The sequence below is a fragment of the Diadema antillarum genome, unplaced genomic scaffold (assembly GCF_040938485.1).
Source record: "Diadema antillarum isolate AM-2024a unplaced genomic scaffold, OU_Dant_1.0 scf00000006, whole genome shotgun sequence".
NCBI classification, from domain to species: domain Eukaryota; kingdom Metazoa; phylum Echinodermata; class Echinoidea; order Diadematoida; family Diadematidae; genus Diadema; species Diadema antillarum.
Window position 1 is genome coordinate 3745121 of NW_027270895.1, and position 15228 is coordinate 3760348.

The following is a 15228-nucleotide window of genomic DNA, read 5'->3' on the forward strand; positions in this document are numbered from 1 at the left end:
GTACATTACGTGTACCTCAGACAACACATTAATGCCCATGTCTTTCTGATTCTTAAGATTGGTTCACAAACTTTCAAAGAAATACAGAGAGGTCTGTCTAAAATACTCTTAATGCTGTACAGTATTGATATTACAACTACATGTTGTATGCATTGGCATCATCTAAAACAGTTTTACTAGCTAGGCTTTCTATGTTACACAGGTGGCATTCATGACCACAAATGTTAAAAACATTTCAACAGTTTGATAGAAAACATATGGACCATCCTGATAACCACCCACCTCCCCCAGGAAAAACAAAAATAATGAAATTTACACTGAAAATCGCATGCCGTGGCAGACTAAAAAACATCGCCTATCAGTTGCCTGCAGGCTGCTATGACCATCGGCATATGACTGAATAACACCGTGTGCTCCTTTCACAACCTGTAAATTGACAATACTTCCTGGAAGCAAAAACAGCACGAGAGCATGAGAAAGAGAGAAGAAAAAAAGAACCACCGATATCCTACGTCTGGCCCTCGTCGAGAGCTGGATCCGTCATGACGAGGATATGAAACCTAATTTGTCGTTAATGACATATTTGAATGTTTGCGTGTTGCTAGGCAACGGGATGTTCAACCGTCTTTTTTTTTCTGTATATTTTGTTTTGGAGGTTTTTCCTGAACTGTGGTCACGTCGTGGGCGGACACACAACATGCATACGCAAAGTATGCTCCCACATGGCGGCCTAGCCAACTTCCCTACATGCGTGTTTCGCCGAGTTTACCTGCGAGACGGCTAGAGGTCGCGGGGAAGTGGAGAAGGAAAAAGAGAGGACAACTGGTAAGGTCACCGGTTTAGATCAATACTCTTCGAGTCTCAGGTAGTCCATTATGTCAGCCACCATGGTTTAACCCATCAACTCCCAGACAGAAGACTTTTGTGGTTTGATGCTGTACCAGTGTATCTTATTGTAATCTCAGTGGAAAAATGAGCAAAGAAAATGGGATTCCATCGGGATTCACATGATATGATAGCTGAATTGCTTGATTTGTCCATATACCAGGTTATGTGGCACAGCTGAAAGCCTGAAGCAGTTGCTACTGGTTTGATTGACAAGGTAAAAAGGCTTCACTATTGTCATTCAAATCAGGCTGGCCACAGCAGCTGTTCAAGATAGAGGAGACTTTAACACCTTGCCTCTTAAGCTTGTTATTGTGTTTACTGCACAGAACATCCTGTGTCTTCTTAAACCCTTGCTGGGCTTTGTCCTCTGACTGGCACAAGACATCAGGATACTAATAGCCATTGAATAGAGATTACCTAATCCCTCTAATCTGTAATGTATCACCTTGGCCTTCCTGCATGTTTAGACTGAGGTGCATGGCTTCACCTGAGTGGGCTTGCTACACATTGGAGATCAAGTTTTTGATGATAAAAAGCATAGCAAGCTCAAGCTAAGTGCTTTATCCCTTTAAATGGCCAGATTTGTTGTCTTTCTGTTTGTGTATTGTATTACCAAACAAACTCAAGAGAAATATGTTAAAGGGTGTGTACAGTTCTGGTCGAGGTGAGGATTTAGCTTTTAACATTTTGCGAGATATTCAGAAACCACTCTATGAGATGTCAAAGAGCATGCCATTTTAAGGGGTATCAAAAGTTTATTTGATGAAAATCGGTTTTGAAGTGGCCGAGATATCCAAAAACAAGGTGAAACAAAGAATTCCTAATAAAGTTGTGGCCTGTCGTCTTTTATTATTATCAATTTTTTGGACATCTCAGCCATTTGAAAACCAATTTTTATCAAATACATGTTGAATCCTTCTTAAAATTACATGCTCTGTCACAGTTCATGAGATGTTTCTCATTATCTCACTTAGGAATGTAAAAAAACATGAATCCCTACTCCACCCAGTACTGTACACCCCCTTTAACCAGTTGCTTCCCAGTTATTTAAACTCCTCGCCCAAGTCATCATACCATTGTACCATGGCACACTCAGTGCAGAACATGGACTGTGGGCTGAAATAGCCCAACTTCCTAACAATGTTTATGTCAGTGGGAGCATACAATACTCTTTTAAGGCATATAAAATACATGTATCTACAACTATATGTACAAATATGACATACAACCTGTATAGGCAATCACATACATGTACAACATACAGTGTACAGTGTATAATGTTAGAATAAAATCATTGAGTTACAATATGTACTTACTGTCCTTTTTTAGGGGGGGGGGGGGATATATGTGACAGATCTGGTCACAAAAGAAGTATTCCTCATTTGCAAAGCAACTTCTCTTGCCTCAAATATAGAGCAACAGCCCCGGGAAAAAAACATTGGCAGTGCTTCAAACTGACTACACACTTGCTGGGCAAAGAATGCTTACTAATTTCAGAGAACTAGCTAATTTTGTATGCCATCATTGTTAATCATGGTCAAATGCTACGCACGCTAATAGCTCCGTATCACTTGTGTCCTTGCTTTAGAAATAACTCGCATGTGGAGGGGGGGGGGGGGGGACTTCCTCCCAGTGGGGTTTACTAATTTATGCGGCCTTGGCGCTAGGCACTCTACACGACTTGCGAGGTTAATGATACTCTGAACAGCTTTTAAAGGTCGTCGAAATCGGGCCGACAAGTCCTGAAGTATCGATGCAGGCAAATCCCGATGGAAGCCGTCATTCCGTGATTCCTCGTATGATGGACTACAATATGGCACATCAAATGCTGCAATGCATTTTTTATAATCACTGTGCAAGTGTTGATGCGTATATCAGCTGAGCGTGATGACAAATGGGCTAATGATTATTAAAACAGCAGCAGTAGTTCAAAGACGTAGTAACAATAATATTGATAACACTATTTCTGCTATTAATAAGGGCAATATTCACAATAGTTACAGCAATTATGATAATGAATGCTGTTGTTCTGACCATCATAATTATTATCATCATTTTTATCATCATTCTTAAAACAATCATTGTGATAAGGATGGCTGAAACTATGACATGAGAAAAATATACTCTCGTTTGGGAAAAAATTTGAATGTCCATGTGTGCAAGTCCTTGAGTAGAATTAGCACTATCTATATTTGAAGTACTTATAATAGGCAAAAAATATGCACTGCTTTATCATGTCAATACTCTTGAGAGTTTAATGTAATAATTTCACAAGATTTATGTACCCTCATCTTGCTTAGCAGATGTCTATTCTCCACAGGAAGATTAACAAAAAAACAAACAAACAAACAAACAAACATAAAGACGCCTCCAATCTGTGACAATAGATCGACAATATCTTGTGATGCATGGCCCGACTGGCGGGCAAACATCGACGGCAATGGTATTTCCACATCTGCAGGAAAGGACAATCCCCGAGGCATCATATTATGATCTCAAGGTTGTTATGCTGCATCTTGACGATGCGATTCCTCGCCAACGCATCTTGCCATCTCAAATGCGACAGATGCATCCTATCTAACCCTTTCCCTTTGAAGATTCTGAAATGCCCATAGGCTTTAAGTGGGGCCCACCACATCTGATAGATAACAAGTTAATTGATGACTCTTCACAGCGTAGAAAGCAAGTGGAAAAGAGAGATAGGTAGACAGAAAGAGAGAGAGAGATGGAGATATATATATATACATAGAGAGAGAGAGATATATAGAGAGAGAGATTGAAGAGAGAGAGAAATATACATAGAGGAAGAGAGATATATATAAAAGGAGAGATAAAGTGAGAGAGGGGAGAGACTTAATGAACAGGTGTTGACAGATTGGACAGGAATGTATCAAGTTCTTGACAGACAGGGGGACAAACTGTTCGCAGGAAAAAGGGAACATGAGGACACGATCACCATCGACCCCCCCCCCCCCCCCTCCCAATAAAGTGAACATTTTATATCACTCCGACCATGGCACACAGTCACCGACACAAGTTATCTGTCACATTGATGACATCCCCTCTGCTGGCTGCATATGCATAACAAAGAGAGATTTATTGAAGCTCCAGAGTGCATATCGAGGAACAAAACTGTGATAAATATGTTGTAGCTTGAGAACCATCAATTACAATTTTTTTAAGTGGCGTGAATTGTGATTATTTTCAGCGGCGCAAGGTTACCTGCATAGGCCATATATTGATGCAGTATGTATTTTCCGACAGTGGATCATAAAGTGCATCTGCACTACTCGCAGGCAAAAAGAAAAAAACAAATCTGATTGGCATGTCATACCAGCAAAACTGGAGACGGCATTGGAAGGAGATTCATCACTTCCCCCGTCAGTGTGAGACTCCAGTCATGTGGTGTAACATTAGGTACTGCCATATGCACATTACTTATGGCAAAGTCGAATGTGCCATGAAGTGCGTGTCATGTTCACGTTTTCCTACCTGAGAACGATGTCTGAATGATTAGAGTTGAGAGGGAAAATGATGGTCATGTGATACATTTTTCTTCCAGTGATCACTTTTGATATAGCGCCCTCACTCTGCACTGGCTTACTCACAAACTTCAAGTGCCATTGATCATGAATCAAACCCTTTGGGTATTGTGCGTCCCAATAGCCACTGAGAATATGATGTATTCTTCAATATGATAGTAATGATTTCCTAAAGTACAGTACATATTGCTTGTGTAGCTTGAAAGATTACATAAATTTTTCTGACGCGCTTGTGCTGCATTCCACAGTTTGTTTGCTCCTTTTTTTTTGAAGAGACACTTCCATAGACACACGGGATGAGTTTCTGAACCACGAACGAGAGAAAGTATAGAGAATTGCTGATCATGTTCACTTTGGCAACTCTTGGTAACTTCCTCCGCTTGTGGTTCTGAAACCTCATTCAACATAGAGAATGCGGTCACTAACCTGATAGGGCCCTTCAGAACCTCCCTCAAGGTTGTGGTGAAGCCTCGTCCCGTATCAGAGCCAAGTTTTATCTCATTGATACATTACCTTCACAGGGTTGGTTGTGATGAGATGACACACCACACAACATTGATCTGACACATACGTAAACACACACATTTTTTCTTCTCCTTGCAGACACAAGCACACAATATCATGAACACATGAGGTGAGAACCAAAAAGTCTTAACTCTACAGACTTTAAAACACAAGCATTGTTGCCCTTCTGGCTCAGCTCCATCTACAATGTATCAATCAATCCCATCATCTCAGACAGTCAGTCACTGACAGCTACAGTTGTAGATACATGTACATTGTATGTAGTTCAATCAATTTCTCCAGTTGGCGCTTTCATCAATTATGACTCAATTTTTTTCTGGGCAATTAAACTCATTCTTATCAAAAGATCAATATCCGAACACAAGCACTTCTTACAGAAAAAAAAAAAATGCAAGAAAGGATGCAGGGTTTTCTCTTTCATTTGACAATGATTAAGGCAATCTTTCAACAGAAATGTGTTCAATGACCCATATTTTGAGTAAATAACACATTGAAAACTCTTTTCTGTAATACTTTGATACACTTTTTTCATTGCATGTGCAGTCATTTGTATGTTGATAAATTCATCCTCAACTGTTTACTATGAAACATCATTTTCTTGTTGATGATGACTTCACACAAAATAATTCCATCCAACGATGAACAGTCACAAAAACACTTATATTATATTTCAGCCAGGATCTGAGCTGCAACCTAAAGTAAATTTGGCAAGTTTTAAACCACCACAACATTCTTATATTCCGTAAAAATGATGAAATTTTGTGTATACCACATTTTGTTTGTTTGTTTTTGGTACAAATACATGTAACCACAATGCACAATACATCAACACTACAGTATAAATTTCCATTATATACAACTTGTACAATGGCTAAGATCTACACAAATACCTACACACACAGAGACATGAACTTGTCACACACGACCACATTCCAGGAGCCTTCCCAATCAACACAGACATCAGCTCATCAATCAAGAGACCACAGGAACAGATGGGCCTATTAACAGAGTATGGGCTCATAATCCACAAGATTAAATCCACTTTTAGCTAATCCCTATCTTGCCTCCACAAGCCTCAAAGCCCTCTGTGTGACCACAAATCCAAAATTAGTTCTCGACAGGCGATGTTGTGGTATACTAGTACTTTGTGGAAACAATTTGTGTCCTCCCAAACACAAGGGTAGGGGATTTGGATAGAACAATCTAGCCCATATTAACGCAGCAAATTGATAGCTGCACACATGTTCATGAGCATTGCAGCAAAACAGAGATTCATGCTACCCTTACAACTTGTATATCACATTCTTTATGTTCCCTCCTTATAAAAGATAATTATAATTTAAAATACATGCAGTAATATTTTCTATTATCAATACGTGTATCTTTTGAATGTAGGGCTGCTGCTGTCAAGGGCATATCCTATATTGAGCGATATTCACTTGTTGTTGCTTTTTTTTATTGACTTGATATGCAGGAGTCAAAAAGTAGCGCTTCAGTGGATCTAATGTCATGAATGACTCAACCAGACGGCGTAAGTGATTACTAGGCGTGGTCCTATTCGAGTGCCATTAGTCTAATGAGCACGATCTGATCATCCAAAACTGCATAGGGTGTATGTTGTGTGAACATGCATTCCAGTCTATTGGACCACCTGTAAAATGCCTTGAACATTTTGTAGCCTTGAGCCAAAATCAAGTTGGTGATATAGTCAACATGTTGTTATTTTGTTTTCTTCATCTTTCTTTAGTGGGGGAGCGCTGTTACAGAGAAGGGAATCATGTAGATGTGGAAATTTGGAATTTGGAACCAGTCATTTTGCAAGCACATTTTGGCAAATATGTATTGAGGTAACCCTATGGGATATACAATATACATGTACTGTATGTACAATAATGTACATTGTACATGTAGATAAGGAAATATGTCATACACTGTAATTCAAAATTTTGGCAGAATGCACGTTTACACAGCAGAACAGCATTCATGAGAATCTGAAGCATTTTAGAAGAAGGAAAATAATATACCATGCTCTGGAAACTTACCGGCTGAATCAACCTGTCCGATGATGACGTCCGCTCCCTGCTGGTGCCTGCGGTTGCCCGTCAGGTCGTCGCAGAGGCCGCGCAGCGAGGTCACGTGAGGGGCGTGGTCTTGTATGTCGGCTACCAGGATCTGAGAGGGGGCGAGGGAGTGACCACGGTTAGTAGGGAGTTCTGTTGCAGGGGCAGGATTGGCTAATAATAGTGTCTTTGAGTGCATGATCCGAATCATAAACCTTTATGTGCTTTGAGTGCTGGTTGGCACAGAAAATCCCATAGCATTGTACACACTGTCCAAAGTCCCTGGTACAGAGATGTTGACTAGTCCTTTATTATTATTACTTTTGTCTTCACATGTCTCTACCATATCTACATAATTATATCTGTCCATCTACATTGTACCTTCCTATCTACCCTATCTACCTATACACAGTATTTATTCATATCTTTCTATCTACATTGTACATCCACCTACAGACGAGTACTTCCTATCGTTTTACATGTAATGTTAATCCATCTCACTATCCTGGTGCCTACATGTATGTGCATGTACAATTGTATCATGCTCTCTTTTTCTCTCTATCTATCTACATTGTACATTGTACAGCCTGTATATATACATTGCATATCGTTCAGCTATCTATCCACACATTCATCCATTCATTCATCCATCCATCTATCCATCCATCCATCCATCTACCAATCTCAACCAGGCCATACCATGTGATCCTGGAGTCTCCTTTCAGCCTCCTCAGCCGTCATGCCTGGTGGGACCTCCTGCTTCAGCGTGTCCTCCACGCCGTCCAGCCAGCCAACGAAGGCGCCCAGCTCGCTGCGGAACAGGTTGCCCTTGTCCAGGGCGTCGTCGAGGTCGAACTTACGGTCGGCGAGCTTGTCGCCAAGCGTCTGGTAGCGCTCGTTGACGTCGGCAAGATTGCGCTGAGTCTCTGTGAGTCCTGCGGTATGAATAAAAATTTTTACAAATTCATCTGAGAAGCGCAATGGATTAACTGTCATCAGCTACAACTTTGTCTTGGGCAATTTTGGTGGCTGATAGGCGATGTACTGGACTACAAATGTACAGTACTGTACCTGAAAAAATGACTCTTCAGTGAAATCTTTTATTTCGTAAACAAATAAAACATCTGAAATCAAAACCTCCCTATCCACATCTACTTGAAAAAAAGAAAAGAGAAAGGACTAAACAGACATCCAATTTTGCAATAAGCATGCAGTCAAAGTCTCTATCTACACATCCATTCTTCAATGTCTTCATATATTGGTATCCTTGTGTATTTTGTGCTCCTGGTTACAATCAGCAAAGTTTTTTACCAGGTAATCTTGCTTTTCAATGAGATGACTGCTTAGAGACTACTGTACAAATAGTACAAGCGTAGAATGCCAGGTTCTATCCATGTTTGTTTTTGGTTTTTAACTCATCAGCAGTAATATTTGGTCCATTTACAGCATCAGCACAAATTCAGACTGGTTTGAAATACATGGACATCATTGACAATGTTCCTAAAACTGATTGGAACTGAAAGATAAATTGACCTTCATCAACATAATTAATGATTTGAAATAATTAGTATGAAAAACAATGGGTCAAACAGCACACGAGTAATTTGAGATTTGAGTGAAAACAATGGCCGAAACAAAGCACAAAAAAAAAAATGTGTATGATCATCAGTCATCAAAAATTTGGTTTGGGTCTTACCATCATCCATGAGGAAGGCGCTCTGGTCCAGCTCTGATCCCAGCGAGCTCCTACGGGATCCCGTGCTACGGGTGTCCAGACTCCTGGTCTCGGATCCAGCCCTAGACGACATGAAGATCCTGTGGGGGGACAGAGAGGGTGCATTCATGGGGTGAGAACTAACTTTTACTCCTGTCTGCGCATCTGAAGTACACAGTGCACTGTAAATGTTTTATTTTGGCACTTTAACTGCAACACAACTGCAAACCTCATACAAAACAAGCAAACAACAAATTCACTCCTGTGGACAACTACATGTAAATTACTGCAAAATATTCTGTTTGGCACCTCAGTGGTGAACATGGTGCTTGTAGAACAACACACAATAACTTAATTTGTCACAAATACGCTCCTAAATCATACGGCTGTGTACGATATCAACTGCACTAGAAGTAGACTTGAATAAAGCGGGAAAGGACAAGAATTAATGCCTGAACTACAGTACAGTACATTGTATTTCCCTATTTTGGAAGCTGGTTATATCAACAAGAAGAGCATCTATGAAATTCGTGGCTGGCATATAGTGGCTACTCATTATAAATTCAAAGACATATTTAAGCACAGTTACAGTGTACATATTTCTTGTGTAGCATCTTCCTCAAGCAAATAGGGAATTTTGTGTTTATGAATTTCCATTCATGTAAACTTTCTGTCCCATATACAACATCGTCACACTTCATTCCTCAAGTATGACACTTGCTTTCACAAAGTGTGCACTTAAAAGAAGAAATGTTACAATCAAGCTTATACGTACATTGTACAATTATAGATATGAGTCATGACTTTAAGAAGGACAAATTTTAAGGCATTGATGGGCATTCTTACTTGGATCGCTTCAGCGGCGAAACTTTGGTGGTCGGAAGGTCGGGATCGGCGGTCAAGTTCTCAAAGGTCAGCCCCACATGGTTGACCTCATCAATTTTGTTGGTGAAAGAGTCGTACTCGCCTTGCAGTGGCTAGGAAACACACAGACAAAAGAATCATTATATTAACTTCTTTTCACACAAAATAGACTCATTCAACCTTAACATCACATGTACAATATGTTTGTTTCCATATCAAAATCACTTCCTACAGGTTTTACAAATAAATAAACAGTTATTGACTTTTATGATCCTTCATCAAAGATACACTATGTTTATATCACTATTTACAAAGTGTACACACAACCGAATACATACAGGTAAAAATTTCTGAAATGGTTGATATTATATGCTGCACTCATTTCTTCTTTGGCATACTTTGCTCCAATATCAGTTTGTTGAAAAGACTGGTACGGTGCATGTATGGCCTTCCTAGGGAATTTTTCATAATGTATGTACTCTTTGGAAAAGGGTAAAATGTATTGCACATACAAATTGTATATCATCCACAGCAGTACGTCTTTCACACATTGTATGCTAGTGTACAGTTGTATAATCCCCTTCCTGAGATTTGAAACCATTAGGCATAGACACAGAGTGCCAAAGAGGGCGCTATACCACACATCATCATGTTCTCTTTCAAGGTAAAACTTTGATATCAGGAATTTCGTACAGCGAGACAGATAGAGAAAGAGAGAGAAAAATATATATGTATGGATAGAGGGAGGGAGAGAGAGAGAGATCCCAATCTCCTCAGTATTCAGCATGATGGATACATGTACATTGTATGTTCACTGTATCTCTCACCTGGTACTGCTCAATCTGCTGCTTGATGGCTTGGGGATCGATGGCCACCACTGGTAGGCGGTCAACCTTGTCCTCCATGCGGTCAAGCCAGTCCTGGGCAGCCTTGAGAAGACCAGTGAACTTGTCCTGAGTCTCCTGCCTCTGCTGGAGCTGGTTGTTCCTGGATTACAGAGGGATTAAAGGATTAAAAACATATTATGCAATTTCAAATTCTTGCTAGCAGCAACATATTCATAAACATTCATCTCCTTCTCATCATCATCATAATGATGAGAATGAGAATTAAATTATTATCACTATCACTGACCTGGTCAACATCCTCCTAGCCATTATCACCTTTATCTTTATCATTATCATCATCATCATCATCAACAGCATAATTACCACCATTATCATATTGTCACCATCAACACCACCACAAACATCACACTGTATCAGTCATCTTTATTGCCATCATTAACAACGTTGCCAATTTACTGCAACCACCACCACTACCATCATCACCATCATTAACAACACCACCAAAATCATCTCCATCACATCAACCACCACTACGTATGCAACATCATTATTGTTGACTTCAACATCATCACCATCATTACCAATGTTAAAAATACCAGCATCACAAACATTACCATCACAGTGGATATCATTATTATCAACATCATCATCACAATCATACATGTACAATTACCACAAACTTGAATATGAAGTCACAATGACCACCATCACCATTATCATTTTTGATGTCTCACTCACAATCTTGATTATCACCACTGTCACCATCATCATCCTCCTCACCATCATCATCATCATCATCACCATAACAACGGATTCTTACCTCCTCTTGAGCAGTGCCTCCAGCACCTCCCAGTTCTTGGTCAGGTTGCCGACGGTGTCAGCGATGCGGGACGTGTCCGAGGTCTTCGGGTCTCTGGTGATCTCCTGGCCCAGACGCTTGATGTCCTGGTAGGTGTAGCGGTGTTCATCGATGTCCCTCTGGTACTCCTGCATGGTGCACGTTGGCACGAAAAAGCAACAGACGTTCTCAAACTTGCTCGCTCAGATTCATCAAAGGCAAAGAACAAGCTCAGTACACTGGTCCAACAGATGAAATAAAGTTGTGATATATATATATATATATACAGTGATGATAATGGACATTTTGTTTGGGAGCATATCATTCCCTGGAACATCATTCCTTTTTCTTGATTTGTTATTCAAGCATGAGGATACAACAAACTCTATGATGTCAAACCATCTAGAGTAATGCTTCTCAATTGGTGAGGCTGCGAAGCTCCCGCCTGTGGACCGTGATGTCAGTCAAAAATGAAATAAAAGAGATTCATATATGATCAAACCGCTAATGTAATGGGCCTCAAAATAGATTGTGGGAGCCAAAATGGGCCTCGGGTTGAAAACAGTTGAGAACACGGATCAACCAAGGACACCATCTCACCATGAGCTTAGATCCCATCTCGAGGAGGTCCATGCGGTTGAGTTCCTTGGACTCAAGCCGCTCGATGGCCGGCATGAGCCAGTCCTCGAAGTCCTCCACCTGGGCGTGCAGCTGGTTCATCTTGGTCAGCATCTTCTGCAGGTAGTCGCCGTGGTTACGCACGCTGGTGGCGATACGGCCGTAGCGGCCGTTCAGGTCGTCCAGACGGGCCTGCACCTTGCTGGCGGTCTGGGCGTCGCTGCTGGCCAGCAACGTCTCGGCCCTGTCGTTGAGGGCGTCCAGCGTGGGCTTGTGGGTGTCAATGTCGCTTTGCACGTACTGCAATGATTTAGACATTCACAAGAGGGCGAAGGATGGGTACAGAGAGAGGAAAATGAAATTAGTTTTATCATCCTTTGCACAAAGCACAGCTGATCACAGTCAATTCTCCTCTTGTGGATTTCTGTGCATGTGATATTAAATTCTAAATAAATTTCACCAGCAGATCAAGAACTAAGGTTACCAGGTGTCAGAAGAATGTTTTTCTTGTATTTTTTGTTATTTTTCTTCAGCATAGCACAGACACACTTTCAGTATATGGCTTGAATGATTACATGCTGTAAATCCCCTCTCGTATAATCTTACCTGATCAACATTGTTCATTGCATACTCGAAAATAATCAGGGAGAACTACTGCCTATTTGAAGTGTGATATTAGCCTTCTAACATTTTGCCTTTATTACGGTTTACAATTCTTTTTTTTTTTCACTGAAACTTTCCTCACATTATCTAATCCTTAACTGTGTTTCAGAAGTAAGAGAGTACTACTTTGTACTTACTTGTACTTGTATCATTTCTTGTCTGGTAGTACAGTTAAAAAGTTACATGACTGTACAATATGTAGAGGAGTCTAATATGTCATATTTGTATAAAACTTGTTAGATGACATTATTGGGTGTTATATACCTTTTCACAACTTAAAATTAGTTTAAGAAACATATTGGGTACATATGTTTATGTCATTTATTTTGACACATACATGTACATGTGTATTTCGTGTATGGATACATAAATTCATTACATCATTAAGTGCCACTAATGATCATAACATCAGACTGTTAAAGAGAATCAAACTTTGAATATAATCCAATGGTTTACACGATTATCAGATTAAACAAGTAGTAACTTGTACATGATATAATGAATTGTTTTTCCAATCAAACATGTCTGTCGAGGGTTAAGTATTTTGCTACTTTATTTATGCACAAATGTAATAAGTTTGTGCTGAGAGTACATAAAAACATCCTAGTTTCATGCACATCATCTGCATGGATGGTTAATTTGGATAAATGAGTCTCGAATATCAAACACAATAAATAGTTCTTGAATATATCGGTGGTAAGAAAGATTGAAGTGAATATGACAAGTTTTTGTCATGTCATCACTCTTCCTTACTTATTTGCCTTTTAAAATTCAGTATATTTTCAGTGACACAATCTCATTTTGATATTTTTTTTCTAGAAAGAGTTGATTATGCAGAGTCCTATGAATTGTTCATCTTTATCTCAAACAATTGAAGATCAGCCAAATTCTGGAAAATTTAAGTTGTTAAAATATTTTTGACTCTTTACTTAGTTAACAAAATGCAAGTTTATCCTCTTAAAAAAATTAGAAAGAAAAGATCAGGACACATAAAGTCACCGTAAAACTAACTTTAATCAAAAGAAGTTCAATAATGGTTCTCAAAATATTTGCCAGTACAGACTGGAATGAATGAGTACTTGAATAGCATTCCAATCAGAAGCACAGAAGCAGAACAAACAAAAATAGGATAAAATTATGAATATATGTAACATTTGAATATACAGCTGTATACATCATACAAATGTATCTTGTCATAAATACAATGGAATTCAATAAATAGCATGAATAATTACTGAATGTCATTAGGACAGTGTAAGAGGCTTTAGGCTATTAATTTTCCACAGAACCAGTCTGATATTGAGGTACACAATGGCTTTGAGATGTGTCAACCAAACTGCATACAATTTTATATGTTTGTTGTGAAGAATATTCAATCATCTGCACACAATACACAACGATCATGTAGAATACAATGTCATCTCTATCACTGGTAAGTGAGTGGCAAAACTATTGTGTACCTCTTCAGACCTCGAAATTAATGCATGGTATTAAATTCAGAGAGTAATAGCTGTCTTCTGGTGGAGATAAAACACAGATGTGTGTATACAAGCAAGTAATTATTATATTGTGGAGTTAGTTTCCAAGTCCCAGACGAGCTCACCCAATAGTAGGAGGTATTTTGCATGGTTTCCCATGTTCTGCAGCCCTGTAATTCACCAAGGGTATTGGGGATGTAAGGAAGCAAGCAGAAAATAACAAAAAAGGAATGCACACAAAGTTCTATGTAGGAGAAAGCTATACCGAAATTACCCTCTAGCTTTCAAGGATCCTGCGGGGAGGGAAAAACGCATTTTAAAGGTACAATGTACAATACATGTACAGATGTACACACAAGTGCAAACACAAACACAAACATGACCACATACTGCACTTCAAATACAGGATGGGAGCAGAAGATACATGTAAAGTACAGTCTAGCTGTGAGAGTAAAACTACAGCATGCAAACCAAAGGAGCAAAAACTCAGCGTTTAGCAAAGAAAAGGGGGTTGTCGAATCCCAGCAAAAAGGCTGCTGTCGCCATGCATAAATTACTGTATACGTTGAATATTTCGCGAGGATTTTATTTTCGAGAATTTCGCGAGTCGGGTGCTACTCGCGAAATTAAAGACATGCGAAAATATTGACTCTGATCCCCGATGTGAATGTGACATACATTGTATGCATGCACACTTCTCCGTTCGGTTAGAGGACTCCACGATCGCAAATCTAACCACTAGCGAAATTATCGGGAATTCCAGATTTGCGATAATTTAGACTCGCGAAATATATGGCATATACAGTAAGGGAGGCAACAATAACCTTGTCTCAGATAAGTCAATAGAATATACAGCAATCAGAGAAACATGTCTGAAACAATTAAAGGCAGAGCTGCTTCAAATAAGGAAAGACAATGTCGATGCACAAGGGGGAAAAATAGATTCAAGGCAAACACCTTATTTTTGGTTCGAAATTGGGAAAACTGCACATTATCAAACATGTTAATCAAAATTTCCAAAAGAAAAAAAAGTAAAAGATTCTGCATTTGACCTGGGGTTTATTAAAAAACATATTAAGATGAAAGTGGGCTTTCTAAAGAAGACAGAAAAAAAAAAAGGATGGCATCCTTATAAGGGATGTGTGAATTGTTGTACTAGAGAAATTATCTATAAAGGTCAAACTCTGAAA

At 39.4% G+C, this 15228-nt stretch overlaps 1 protein-coding gene across 1 annotated transcript in view; it reads right to left on the reverse strand.

Moving 5' to 3' along the window:
* Positions 1-15228, reverse strand: part of LOC139715873 (uncharacterized) — a 225044-nt gene that overhangs the window by 86697 nt on the left and 123119 nt on the right. Inside the window, 7 exon segments of the mRNA XM_071627416.1 lie at positions 6998-7127; positions 7715-7950; positions 8712-8830; positions 9576-9706; positions 10421-10580; positions 11262-11428; positions 11880-12197. Of these exon segments, the coding sequence (XP_071483517.1) occupies positions 6998-7127; positions 7715-7950; positions 8712-8830; positions 9576-9706; positions 10421-10580; positions 11262-11428; positions 11880-12197 (1261 nt within the window).